Consider the following 12825-nt stretch of genomic DNA (forward strand, 5'->3'; position numbering starts at 1 on the left):
CAAACGAACATGTAATAGGGAAGCTTACAAAGCAAACAACTAAAAGCACGAATTATTCAAGCATCTCCCTAATTCTGCAGTTTCCAGATCCGAAATCTTGAACCAGCTAAACAATTATAGTGTACTCCACCATCATTCTATGCAGAATCATTAAGAAGAAATTTGAACCTACGTGCTGAAAGGATTTTAAAGTAACTTTCAATTACTGAACAATCAAGAATACTTACTGGAAGTTACTTGGTGTACCAATGTCCGCCTTAGTCAATTTCTTCTTTTTACCTTTGACTTTCTTTTTATCTTTGGCATATACAAAATTGTTAACCTGTGCATTGTATCGAACATTGGTAATTTCTGGATTCCTAATGTCAACTGTAGCCATAGGGAGGGATGGTCCTGTGAAGGAAAAACACACCAAGTCCATCACTGGCTTTGTAACTTAGTGCTTACCCACCTTCATACTTCTTCCTTTAGGTATCAGTTCATGGGAGAGAAAAGGAGAGAAAAGGAGCGGAGGGAGAAATGGGAGTGCAAGCTAGTTCACAGATGTTTCCTTCCTTCCATCCATTGCTGCAGTGTATGTGAACCCATGAATGACTAACTATCTCTCTTCCCACGATGCAGCCCCAATGTAATTTAGTCACTTGGCTGAGTCAGACAGATTAAGTCAGTATTGTAGTTGCATCCTCCAACATAAGGCAGTCATGACAACAAGCTAGTTTACATTTGGGTCTAATACAGGGAAAAATCATTACGATTTCTACTTAAAGTTGTTCTCTCCAGTAACTTCAAAGATAAAAAAACTAAACCTTTAGATACAACTCCCAATTTCTCCAGAAGAACCTACCCAAGAACCTACCCAAACACTGAAATTACATCTTAACGTTCAAACTTTAAACTATAATTAAAATCTCACGGCATGAGTGTAACACAAAAGTAATGCAAAGAAAAATGTAGCTTGTTCCTCAATCTTGGAAAAATCATTATATTTTGAGAGAAAAGAAAAAGGATAAACTGGAGCTCTTTATACTGAAATGACCAAATGATTCAAAATGAAAATTTGTTACAAATAGCAAATCTCAACTCAATGCTCCTAGAATTAATTCTTAAAGCCACACTGAACAATGAAATGTTGTTTGAAAGGGAACTTTCAGACTCAGTAAAGCACCACAGTGTTGTATGTCTGTTTTTGGTATCCTGCAGAAATTAAATAAGTTATTTACCCATTAGGAATGAAGACTTTGATGCAACAGTTACCAAATTTCAGTAACTATCTTGACAACATAAATGACCCACATTCTGACAATGATTGATTTAACTGAAATTGCAGGTTGCTCCTGAAGGTAATGGGATCCAATCTTTGCTCAATACCGTATACACTTTAAAGTGCTAAGCCAAATCTAACAAGCCAAATATAAACTTCGCATTTCAATGGGAAAATAAAAGCCCCTCCCACTTTTCTTTTAAAATTGCAGACAATTTTACTTTTGGCTACCAAGACATACAAGGTTCTCCATTTTATGGAATGCATATGCTCCACTGAATCTCTACAGTGCAGGAAGCCATTTGGCCCATCAAGCCTGCACCAACCCTCTGAAAGAGCACCCTCCCTAGGCCCACTCCCCTGCTCTATCCCCATAACCCCACCTAACCTGCACATCTTTAGACACTAGGGGCAATTTCATGGCCAATCCACCTAATGTGCACATTTTTGGATTGTGGGAGGAAACCCATGCAGACATGGGGAGAACGTGCAAACTCCACATAGTCGCCCAAGGCCGGAATCTAACTGTGAAACGGCCGTGCTAACCACTGTACCGTTCCTACAAAAAGTTTGAGTTTCAATCCATGGCAGACCATTTACATTAATTACTTAGCTTTATCCATTTTAACTCTCACCTGACCCCCACTGTTGCTTTAATCTTTACCCATTCTGGTCTTCTCTATGTTCAGATACTCCACATATTCCCTTTTAGCTTCTCCAAATTAAAACTGCAATAGGTTACATTTGAAAAGCTCCAGCTTATTCTACCTAAGTTCTTTATATCATCACACATCATCTCCAAAGTTCACAGACTTGCTAGTGCAGGTGGTGGTCATTTGGCCCATTGCATCTGCACTGGCTCTGAGCAACTCACCTTGTTTCATTCTCCAGCTTTCTCAATGTAATCTTGCACATTCCTCCTTTTCAGATAATTGTGAATTTTCCTTTTGAATACATCAATTTAACCTCCATCCACTGCATTGATTTGCATTTCAGACCCTAAACCACTCACTGCACCAAAGTGCCACTTTTGCTTCTTTTATTAAACTACTTTAAACTTGTACCCACTCACTCACAATCTCCATGTGGAAGAACAGTTTCTCCCTATTTACTCTGCCCAGAGTACTGAGCATCACGGTAGCACAGTAGCTACACTGCTGCTTCAGAGCACCAGGGACTCGGGTTCAATTGCGGGCTTGGGTGACTGTGGAGAGTTTGTACATTCTCCCAGCGTCTGCATGGATTTCCTCTGTGTTCATCGGTTGCTCCTACAGTCCAAAGAGGTCCAGTTCAAGTGGATTGGCCATACTAGAAAATTGAACCTTGGTGTCCAGGATGTGCAGGTTAGGTGGGGTTACAGAGATAGGGTGAGACAGTGGCCCACTCTTTCAGAGGGTTGTTGCAGACCCAATGGGCTGAATGGCTTTCTTCTGTACTGTAGGGCTTCTAAGGTGCACACAGACGCTGAGGATCTGGGTTCGAACCCCAGCCCTGGGCCACTGTCCATGTGGAGTTTTCATATTCTCCCCATGTCTGCGAGGTTTTCACCCCCACAACCCAAAGATGAGCTGGTTAGGTGGATTGGCCACGCTAAATTGCCCTTAATCGGAAAACAAAAATAATTGGCTACTCTAAATTTATATTAAAACATTTTTTTAAATATTTTCCCTCTGTGACCTGATAATTTCTACCTCTGCTCTGTCTTCCAGCTCTGGACAGCATGAAATGCTTTTCACTCAGGGCTTCCTTTGCATTTCCCAACGATGGTAACAGGGCCTTTAGCCATTTTTAGTCCATGCTCTCATTCTTCATAAACCACTCCATCTTACTATAATCTACTTCAAAAAAACTCTCTCCCAACACCATCCAGCACTACTGAAGCTCATTGGGGATGTTTGAGAAAAATTTAGATTGCTGTTAGAATAGCTGTTCTGTGCAAAATTAGCTTTCGTTTAGAAAATAGATCAGACAAGAACAGATTATCTGACGTGTTCAATTTCTCAAACAACTGTGGCTTACAATATCCAAATTCAAAATGGACTAAAACATCCTTGATGCACTTAGTTTGGCGTAATTGACAAACAGTGAGTGATGAGTTCTGATAAACAGTCTTATCTATGCCATTTTAAAAATTAAATTTAGAGTACCCAATTCATTTTTTCTAATTAAGGGGCAATTTAGCGTGGCCAATCCACCTACCCTGCTCATCTTCGGGTTGTGGGGGGGAAACCCACGCAAACACAGGGAGAATGTGCAAACTCCACATGGACAGTGACCCAGAGCCAGGATCGAACATGGGACCTTGGCGCCGTGAGGCAGCAGTGCTAACCACTGTGCCACCGTGCTGCTCATCTATGCCATTTTTCACTGCAGTTTATTCTTTAAGAATGCTGTCTGAAGCTCAATTGACAACTTGCTTGCTTTAACGCACAAGTGTGTAATTAGAGGAGTAAAACAGGATCATTATAAAATCAAAATACTGCAGATGCTGGAAATCTGAAACGAAAGCACAAAATTGATTAGGTCTGGCAGCATCTGTATGGCTTCATCAGAATATTATATTGGACTCGAAACGTTAATTTAGTTTCACTTTTGGATGGGCCTGTATGCTCTAGAGCTTAGAAGAATGAGAGGTGATCTAATTCAAGGTATCCGAACGCGTGTGCCTGGAACGGGGTAAACGGTTTCAGAATTAAAAAAAGTGGTAGACCATTTAGGACCAAGGTTAGGAGGAATTTCTTCAGAGGGTGATGAATCTTTGGAATTTTCCACCCCACAGAGCTGTGTAGGCTCAGTTCTGGACTGTGTTCAAAGCAGACGTTGATAGATTTCTAGATAGCAATGACATCAAGGGGTATGGAGATAGTGCGGGAATATGGCATGGAGGTAGAAGATCAGCCATGATCTGGTTAAACGGCAGAGCAGGTTCAAGGGACCAAATGATCTACTCCTTTTCCTATGTTCAGGTCTGCCTCTCCATTATCTACAAACCAGAGGATTGCAGAGATTGTTCAAGTCTGAAGAGAGCACAGAGAAATGATGTCTAAGCAACCAGTCTGTTTCACGAGTCATTTATTAATTGTGTGGAAAGCAAGCTTTACAGGGGTACTATTCCAAATACGATTTCAGTTGCAGCTTTAAGCAGCAGTGGCAGGGAACAGATGAACATAATAGAGCATATGGAGAAGAAGGTTAAAAATAAGTACAATGAAGATTCCAATCTAAAATACTGAGACAGCTTAACAAAAATCTATTAAAAGGAATCACGGTTTTAAGGAATGCAAGGCAGGTATATGTAGTTGGGGTCACAGATTACCAATGATTGCAAAGAATGGTAAAATTGACGAGAGGGACTAAATGACCCACTCCTGCTCCTAGGTTTAACAGGGATAAGGAGAATGGGTAGTCTTCTCAAAGTTAGTTCGGAATGGGCAAAAATGAGCTACTCCTAGGTGTTTTTCACATCTCATGAATCAATAGTTAACAAATGCCATTACTCACTATTGGAAAAGAAAAACATTTACTGTCTAGCATTTGGGTGGTTCTCCGAATTCTATTCAAAAGTAATCTGAAACATCAGCATCATACTATGCATGCGTACTTTAAATCTATAGAGGCAGTTTGGCCGATAACAAATCAGAACAATGCATACTTATACAGCAAGCACCATTAGAAGTTCCAACCCAATGTACACAGCATTTTTTCTGTGCCTGATTAAATTAAAACAAGGGGAAATGTTGAATGACTGGACTTCTATTTATTCAAGCAACATTTTCCCAACCATTAACCAAGCACTTTCTTCAGCAGATACTAAAATTGTAAAAATTGGGATAAAGGATTCGAGTCCATCGGAAGTACGAAGATTAATGAGTTCGCAAACATAATTTCATAATGAATAATTATACACCAGTTTTTTTCTGGTTAATTTAATCACAGCAGTTTATTTCATCAGAGCATGTGACAAAGTGGCTTGTGCCATTTAGAAAACAGTAAATCTTAGGGAATTACAAAATCAGTACATTTTACATAATTTTTAATACCCAATGTTATAGAATCATAGATGTTTACAGGATGGGAACAGGCCATTTGACCCAGCCGCCAAGTTTCTATCAGTAAGCTAGTCCCACTTGCCCACATTTGGCCCATATCCCTCGATACCCACCTTGCCCATGTATCTAACAGTTTATTTTAAAAAGGAAAAAAAAAGTACCACCTTCTACCACTGTCTCTGGTATCCCGATGCTCACCACCCTCTGTGTGAAACAATTTCTCCTCTGGTCCCTTTTGTATCTCTCCCCTCTCACCTTAAACCTATGTCCTCTAGTTCTAGACGCTTCTAACTTTGGGAAAAGGTGTTGACCTTATTATGCTCCTCATTATTTTATAGACCTCTATAAGATCACCCCAAACCTCCTACACTCCAGGGAAAAAAGTCCCTGCCTCTCCTTACCAATAAGTCCTGGTAGTGTTGCAATCTTGTATAACCTTCTTCACTGTCCACTATACCACCAATTTTGGTGTCATCTGCAAATCATGCCTGCTACATTCTGATCCAAATAATTGATATATACAACAAATAACAGTGGACCCAACATCTATTCCTGATGCACACCACTGGTTACAGGCCTCCAGTTTGAAAAACAACCTTCCACAACCACCATTTGGCTTCGGTATCCAATTGGCTACCTCACCCTGGATTCCGAGAGATTTAACCTTTTGCAACAACCTACCATGCGGGCGGTGCTTGTCAAAGGCCCTGCTAAAGTCAATGTAGACAAGGTCGACTGCACTACCCTCATCTCCTTCTTAGTTACCCCTTCAAAAAACTTGTGAGACATGACATTCCCCTTACAAAGCCATGCTGACTTTCCCTAATGAGCCCTTGCCTATCTAAATGCCTGTAGATCCTGTCCCTCAGAATACCTTCTAATAATTTACCCACTACAGAAGTAAGGCTAACCGGTCTGCAGTTTCCAGGCTTATCCCTACAGCCCTTCTTAAACAAGGGCACATTTGCTACCCTCCAATCTCCAGGTACCTTGCCTGTGGCTGTCGATAATTCAAATATCTCAGCTAGGGGGCTGTCAATTTCCTCCCTAGCCTCCCACAACATCCTGGGATTTCATCAGGTCCTGAGGTACTTTAATACCTCCAGCACCTACTTGTCTGCAATATGTACGCTCCTCAAGACATCACCTTTTATTTCCTCAATTTCCCTAACATTAGTGCCTTTCTCAACAGTAAATACCCACAAGAAATATTCATTTAGGACCTCTTCCATCCCTTGTGGATCTGCACATAGATGACCTTATTTATCCTTAAGAGACCCTACCCTCTCCCTAGTCACCGTTTTACCCTTTTAGTATCTGAAAAAGCTCTTTGGATTTTCCTTTGCCTTATCTGCCAAGACAATCTCATGTCCCCTTTTTGCCCTCCTGACATCTCTCTTAATTCTACTCCGACAAGCCCTATACTCTTGAAGGGATCCACTTGATCCCAGCTGCCCATGCATGTCATATCCATTATTATCTTAAACGATGTTCCCAAGATGGCACCGGAGTGAGGCTCTCTGCGAGCCCTCCCCAACAGATCCACTTTTTACTTAATTTCTACTCGTTCTCGTCTTTTTAAATGTAATTCTAAGACTAACATTATTACTAACCCCTCTCTTTTATTATGTATTTTCTTTTATTCCCTTTTCTTCCCATGTACTTAATGATCTGTTGAGCTGCTCGCAGAAAAATACTTTTCACTGTACCTCGATACATGTGACAATAAACAAATCTAATCCAATCCAATATGCCTCCTATTTCCTTTTGACCATGGCCTCAATATCCCGAGCCATTCAGGGTTCCCTCATTCTACCAGCCTTACCCTTCATCCTGAACCCTAGTTACACTCTTAAAGGGCAATCTTTACTTATCGTACTATTTTGCTTTTTCTTTCAAATCTCAACGAGTTGCAAGCTTGCCAAGATGCATGCAAAGGCAGATTTCGAAAGTTTGTATTGAAGTGCTTTGATGTTTACTAGTACACATTAGAAAAGTGTGTGACACAAATGATTCTACTTCCTACTTCAGGCTGAGTCTGACACTTATAGTGCAGCGAGCGAGTGCCGTATTGTTGGTGACTGTTACACTGAGGCCCCCATATGCCTGCCAAAAGATCCCATGGCACTATCTGAAAGGCCACAGCACTGGGAAAAAGGATCACTACCAGAAACAGATCAGCTAGTCATTCATTTTCTGTGTTGTTGGACCTCCACTAAAATTGCCTGTCACATTTTACTACACAAAAAATGTAACTAACAGTTCAAATTGTATTGGCATAAGATCATTAAGACCGCTGTAGATTTAATTTGTTTGGAAACTTTTCAGGCCTTTCTTCATGCAAGAAAAGAGATCGTAACAAGACTTCAGAATTAACGACAGCAACATTTTTTGCCTTTCCAATCAATTCAGCAACTGTTCCGTTAAGTTACATAGATATCTCCAATGTGAAAAATGCTTTCATTGCCATTTTAATGTACATAAAATGTTTTATCCATACATTTAAACTGTGACATCTGAAATTATATTATGGGTTTCTAGATTTAATACTCAACAAGTAAATCCTGCAGTATTGCTGACAAGAGGCCTCACCTTAGGCATACACAATAAAATTGCTGGCCATGATTTCATGAAATGAAGAGCTAGCAGCCCTCACATGCAAAACTCAAAATGTACATTGCACAACCACATTCAGTCATTGGCCATTGATAACGAGGTTACAAACAATTCATCCTCCAAAAAATAAACAAAAAAAGGGTATATTTTTATATAATGGTATTTATTCCAACAGATTTCGAATTGAAGGTCATTAAAATGCCAGAATTAAATTACAATGAAGCTACTCTCCCATACGGACTATTTTATTTCTCGACAGTAATTTTCAAGGCTTACTTATGACTTTGCTGCTAAGAATTATTTAAAACATGAATATGTATGTTTTTAATTCTCTATATATTATTTCTCCAGTTTATTTTACATGCCATAAACACATGCTGAAGACATGATAGTATGAATGCTGACCATTCCATAATATGGCCAGCATTTTCATTCCCTCAAGAGACGTGCAGACTTGAACATATCTGGCCTACAGCTGGTTTCACCAATCATCATCAGAACTGGCTGGACCACATCAAACACAATCAGGTTTTGCTTTCCTCTGGACCAGTTGAGCCAAAGGGCCAACAGGAAACGAGTGAACCTCCATTACACATGTCCAACATGGAAGAAATCTGTGCTCAAATTGGACTCATTAGTCATCTTCAAACATATCAGACCTGAAACTTTAGCTTAATTAATTCTAGCGGATGTCATGGGTCATCTTTGACTGCAAAAGGTGAATACGTGGGGCGCGATTCTCCGCGCCCCACGCCGGGTGGGAGAATCGCGGGAGGGCCCCCCGACAAATTTCACCCGCCCCCCCCCCCCCCCCCCCCCTGAAGAATCGCCGCCCGCCGTTTTCCAAGGCGAACGGCAATTCTCCGACCCGGATGGGCTGAGCGGCCTGCCGTTCGCGGCCCGTTTCACGACGGCAGCAAACACACCTGGTTACTGCCGTCGTGAAACGGGAGTGAGAAGCCCGTTTGGGGCTTGTAGGTGGCCTAGCAAGGAAAGAGTACCACAACTGTGCTCGGGAGGGGACAGGCCCGCGATCGGTGCCCACCAATCGTCGGGCCAATGTCCAAATCGGACTATTTCCCCTCCGCCGCCCCGCAAGATCAAGCCGCCACGTCTTGCGGGGCGGCTGAGGGGAAAGACGGCCACCGCACATGCGCGGATTCGTGCCGTCAGCGTCATGACATCAGCCGCGCATGCGCGGGTTGGAGCCGACCAACCTGCGCATGCGATGCTGACATCATTAGGCGCGCCGGCCGCGTCATTCTTGGGCGTCACGCCCCCGCGGCCGAGAGTTACGGAGCGCTGCTCCTAGCCCCGCCGGGAGGGGAGAATAGCGGGTGAGGAGCAGCCTCCGAGGCCATCATGAAACTCGGCTGAGTTCACGACGGCCCTCCCGATTTTTCCCGGGAGCAGAGAATTCTGCTCGAGGTGAAATTAAGATACTGAACACCTACTTCCTTGCCTGGTCCCTATACCAGCTGACATTGCAAATCTTTCTCTTTTCTTAGGGTCTTTGCCCCTCACTTTCAAATCTACAATCGCCACCACCCTCCCAAAAAATCCACCCTTGTTTTCAGTCATTGCAAACTATTGCCCATTCTCCCTTCCAAGCTCGTAAATATGCAGCTAACTCCCAAAAATCAGAGCGCTCACCTTTCTGCTGGAATCCCTCCAATCATGATCAGTCTCCTGCCACAGTACCCAAAATAGCCCTACCAATCTCAAGTTGTGATGAGAGCAAGATGCATTGTTCCTCGACCTCTGCAGTATTTTACGGTCAACTACACCAACAACCTTTAACACCTATCCGTTCACTGCTATCAGTAACACTACCTCTTCTTCTTCTTCATTATTATTATTGTCACAAGTATGCTTACATTAACACTGCAATGAAATTACTGTGAAAATCCCCAAGTCGCCACACTCTGGTGCCTGTTCGGGTACACTGAGGGAAAAGTCAGTGTCCAATTCACCTAACAGGATGCTACTGTGCCATTCCCATTGCCCATGAATCTGCCCGACATATTCTCCTCACGCCCAAAACTGAAATAGATTCCATCTGGTCATCTTAGACTTCAATGGATCATCCTCTGGCCTTTCTGCCACATCAAGCGCAACACCAAATATGTCTCCATCTCCTCCCCTTTCAGGATCCCTAGGAATCATTCTCACAGTGGCACCCTGGCCTACATTTCTATCACCCCAACACTTGATCTTTCCCATCAACTTAGCATGCAAGAGCAGGAGACACAACACCCACTCTTTGTTGAACTTTTGTTGAGTCCAGAAGGCTATTAAGTGTCTCATTTTGCTGTAGTGATTTAATTAAGTCATTTAATTACTTCTACCTTCCACTTTTTACATATCCTTTGCATTTCTTCTTTTCTTGCTCTCTTCCCCTTTCCCTTGCTCTGGACTTGTTCACCTCCAATGTCTTCCAGTCTGACAAAATGTCAACGAACTGAAACTCTGAGCCATAGCTTCCCAAAGATACGCTGAGAAACCCCTCTTGGAAGTTCCCATGTCAGGGTTTATCTGACAATTGGCCAGAAGGGTTAATGCCCCCTGGATAATTGTGCTGGACTGGAATCCGACAAAGCACTTCAAAATCAGTAACTTTGCGTGACTCTGCCAGTTTTACACTCAACTGGAAAAAAAAGCACATCTACCTTCAGAGTAATTATGTTAAACACCAAGACCGAACCTCACATAGTATGCCCCCCCCCCCCAAAAGTATTCCCACCATCACCGATTGCCAGTCTTGAGGTGGTTACGGGTTATTAATTCTGTGCCTCGCCCCACAGCTTATTCCTTAAGCGCTGTGTTTTTCTTTCAGATTTCCAGTATCTACAGTACTTTTAGAGTATCCAATTCTTTTTTTTAAATTAAGGGGCAATTTAGCTTTGTCAATTTATCTACCCTGCACATTTCTTTTTGGGTTGTGGGATGAGACCCACGCAGGCACAGGGAGAATGTGCAAGCTCCACACGGACAGTGACCCGGGTGCGGGATCGAAACCGGCTGTGAGGCAGCAGTGCTATCCACTGCGCAACTCTGCTGTCCCTGCATCTACAGTATTTTGCTTTGGATTAGATTGTTTCCTTTGGAAAGCATGGTTAAGAACATACCATTTAAAGGTGGTGCATCTCGTCTTTTCTCTGTTGGAACAAAAACAAAACGATTTTCAATGTTATTAACAGGAATGAAAGCCTACATTAGATAGTTGTGTACACATTACAAATAGATGTAACACTATTTGACTGCTTCCACTAAAACAAAACAAAAACTAATAAGCGTGTCAATTAAATGAGCACCTCGGCACAAAATGAAATAGTTCTCCGTGTTGAACCAGTCTATGGAGTTGAAAATTTCAATTGTTTGCAAAGGGAGAATAATATTTAAGGTAAAGAGCCTTAACTAAAACTGTCAAAATTAAAAATGAATGTTGTTTCAATTAATGTTTTAATGATTATAGATGTCTTTTAATTAGACCCGAAATTGTTTGCAACAGGTAGAAGTATGCTCTCCTGTTTTAGATTTTCAAAGGAACATCATCATACTTGCACATCCAATAACAAAAAATAAAACGTAATTGCAAATTTAGGTTTTAAAATTTAAACAAAGGCAACTAAATTCCCATTAATGGCCAATTAGTAAACAGCTATTGTAACTTCTGATGAACCTCAAAAGAACACATCCACCTCTGCCAAAAGAAAATCAATTTAGAGCCATTAAATGTACTTGAAAAGCAGTGAACAACTGCTAAAGCACATATCATTAAAATGTAGTCAGTACGTACCGGTTCTCCTTTGGCGTCTTCCAGTTATTTCACTGACTGCATTTCTGAATCTTCTTGCTTCTTCTTCACTTGCAAAATTAAGCCCAATTTGACTTACCTGGAGAGGTAATTGCAAAATCAATGTTACAAAAAGTAATGCTTTTCAATACTTTATCTAACCACGTCATTAAGCTCTAAACTGTTGGACTGTCTGTTGGACATATATATACATTTGGACACATGGGATTCCCATAAACTGTGTCCAAGCATCACATATAAACGGTGTCCAAGCATCACAAAAGGAGTGGTCATTGGTTGTATATATTGGTGCCAAGAACTACAATCACAGCCCATCCGGTCAAGTGTTTCTTTTTGTTTTAGTGAGAGTCAGTTTATTTAACAATCCTTGATCCAGTAACTTCTTGAAACAATGGAATATATACAAATCAATTAGTGATGAGATTCGGTTGTAGGACTCTGAACAACTTATTATATTATGCCATAATGCAATGCAGTTTTTCTGAATTGACCACAAATCCCAATTCATTTTTGTGGTGCAATGGGCAATTGCTGAAAAGATCTGAGGATGTTCCAAAGAACTTCACAAGCAAGTACTTTTGCAGTCATTGTTTTAATGTAGGAGCTGGAGAACACTTAAACAAATTATCTTGGCTTGCTTCGTCACATAAGTCTGCTATCTCAAAGGTTGTTGGTTAGCGAGTTTTATAGCAAATTTCTGTATTTCATGGATTACAAATCTCAAGAAACTTGCTGAGGACTGTCCTTGATTAAAATCTCCCTTGTCTTTAGGAGTGGAGGACAAAGAGATGGAGAACTGCCAGCACTAGCTACTTACCCCTCCTCAAAACCATCAAAACGTTTTTTTATGGGTCCAGTGAGCAATGAAGTCAGTAGTTCAAACACAATTCCCAGATTAAATCATTGTTTTTTCCACTGTAGAGTATGCAGTTGAGCTTTCAGCCTTCCTATGTGTCTCAGTCAATAAAACCAGGCATTATTCTTGTTACAAGCCCTCTAAGACTGGGGAAAGGGTGAGATAATATTATTCTTTCCACAAGAATAGGTGTCAGCCATTTAGCACCTCGAGTCTGTCCACTGAC

General features: G+C 41.4%; 1 protein-coding gene across 2 annotated transcripts in view; it reads right to left on the reverse strand.

Annotated features, from left to right (window-relative positions):
* LOC119954648 (neural Wiskott-Aldrich syndrome protein-like) overlaps positions 1-12825 on the reverse strand; it is a 131923-nt gene that overhangs the window by 20744 nt on the left and 98354 nt on the right. For both annotated transcript variants that reach the window (XM_038780006.1, XM_038780007.1), the window contains exons 4-6: positions 11726-11822; positions 11055-11084; positions 228-393 (exon numbers count right to left, since the gene is read on the reverse strand). In XM_038780006.1, the coding sequence (XP_038635934.1) occupies positions 228-393; positions 11055-11084; positions 11726-11822 (293 nt within the window). The remainder of the gene's footprint in view (positions 1-227; positions 394-11054; positions 11085-11725; positions 11823-12825) is intronic.

Source organism: Scyliorhinus canicula, chromosome 20 (assembly GCF_902713615.1).
Source record: "Scyliorhinus canicula chromosome 20, sScyCan1.1, whole genome shotgun sequence".
In the NCBI taxonomy this organism is placed as follows: domain Eukaryota; kingdom Metazoa; phylum Chordata; class Chondrichthyes; order Carcharhiniformes; family Scyliorhinidae; genus Scyliorhinus; species Scyliorhinus canicula.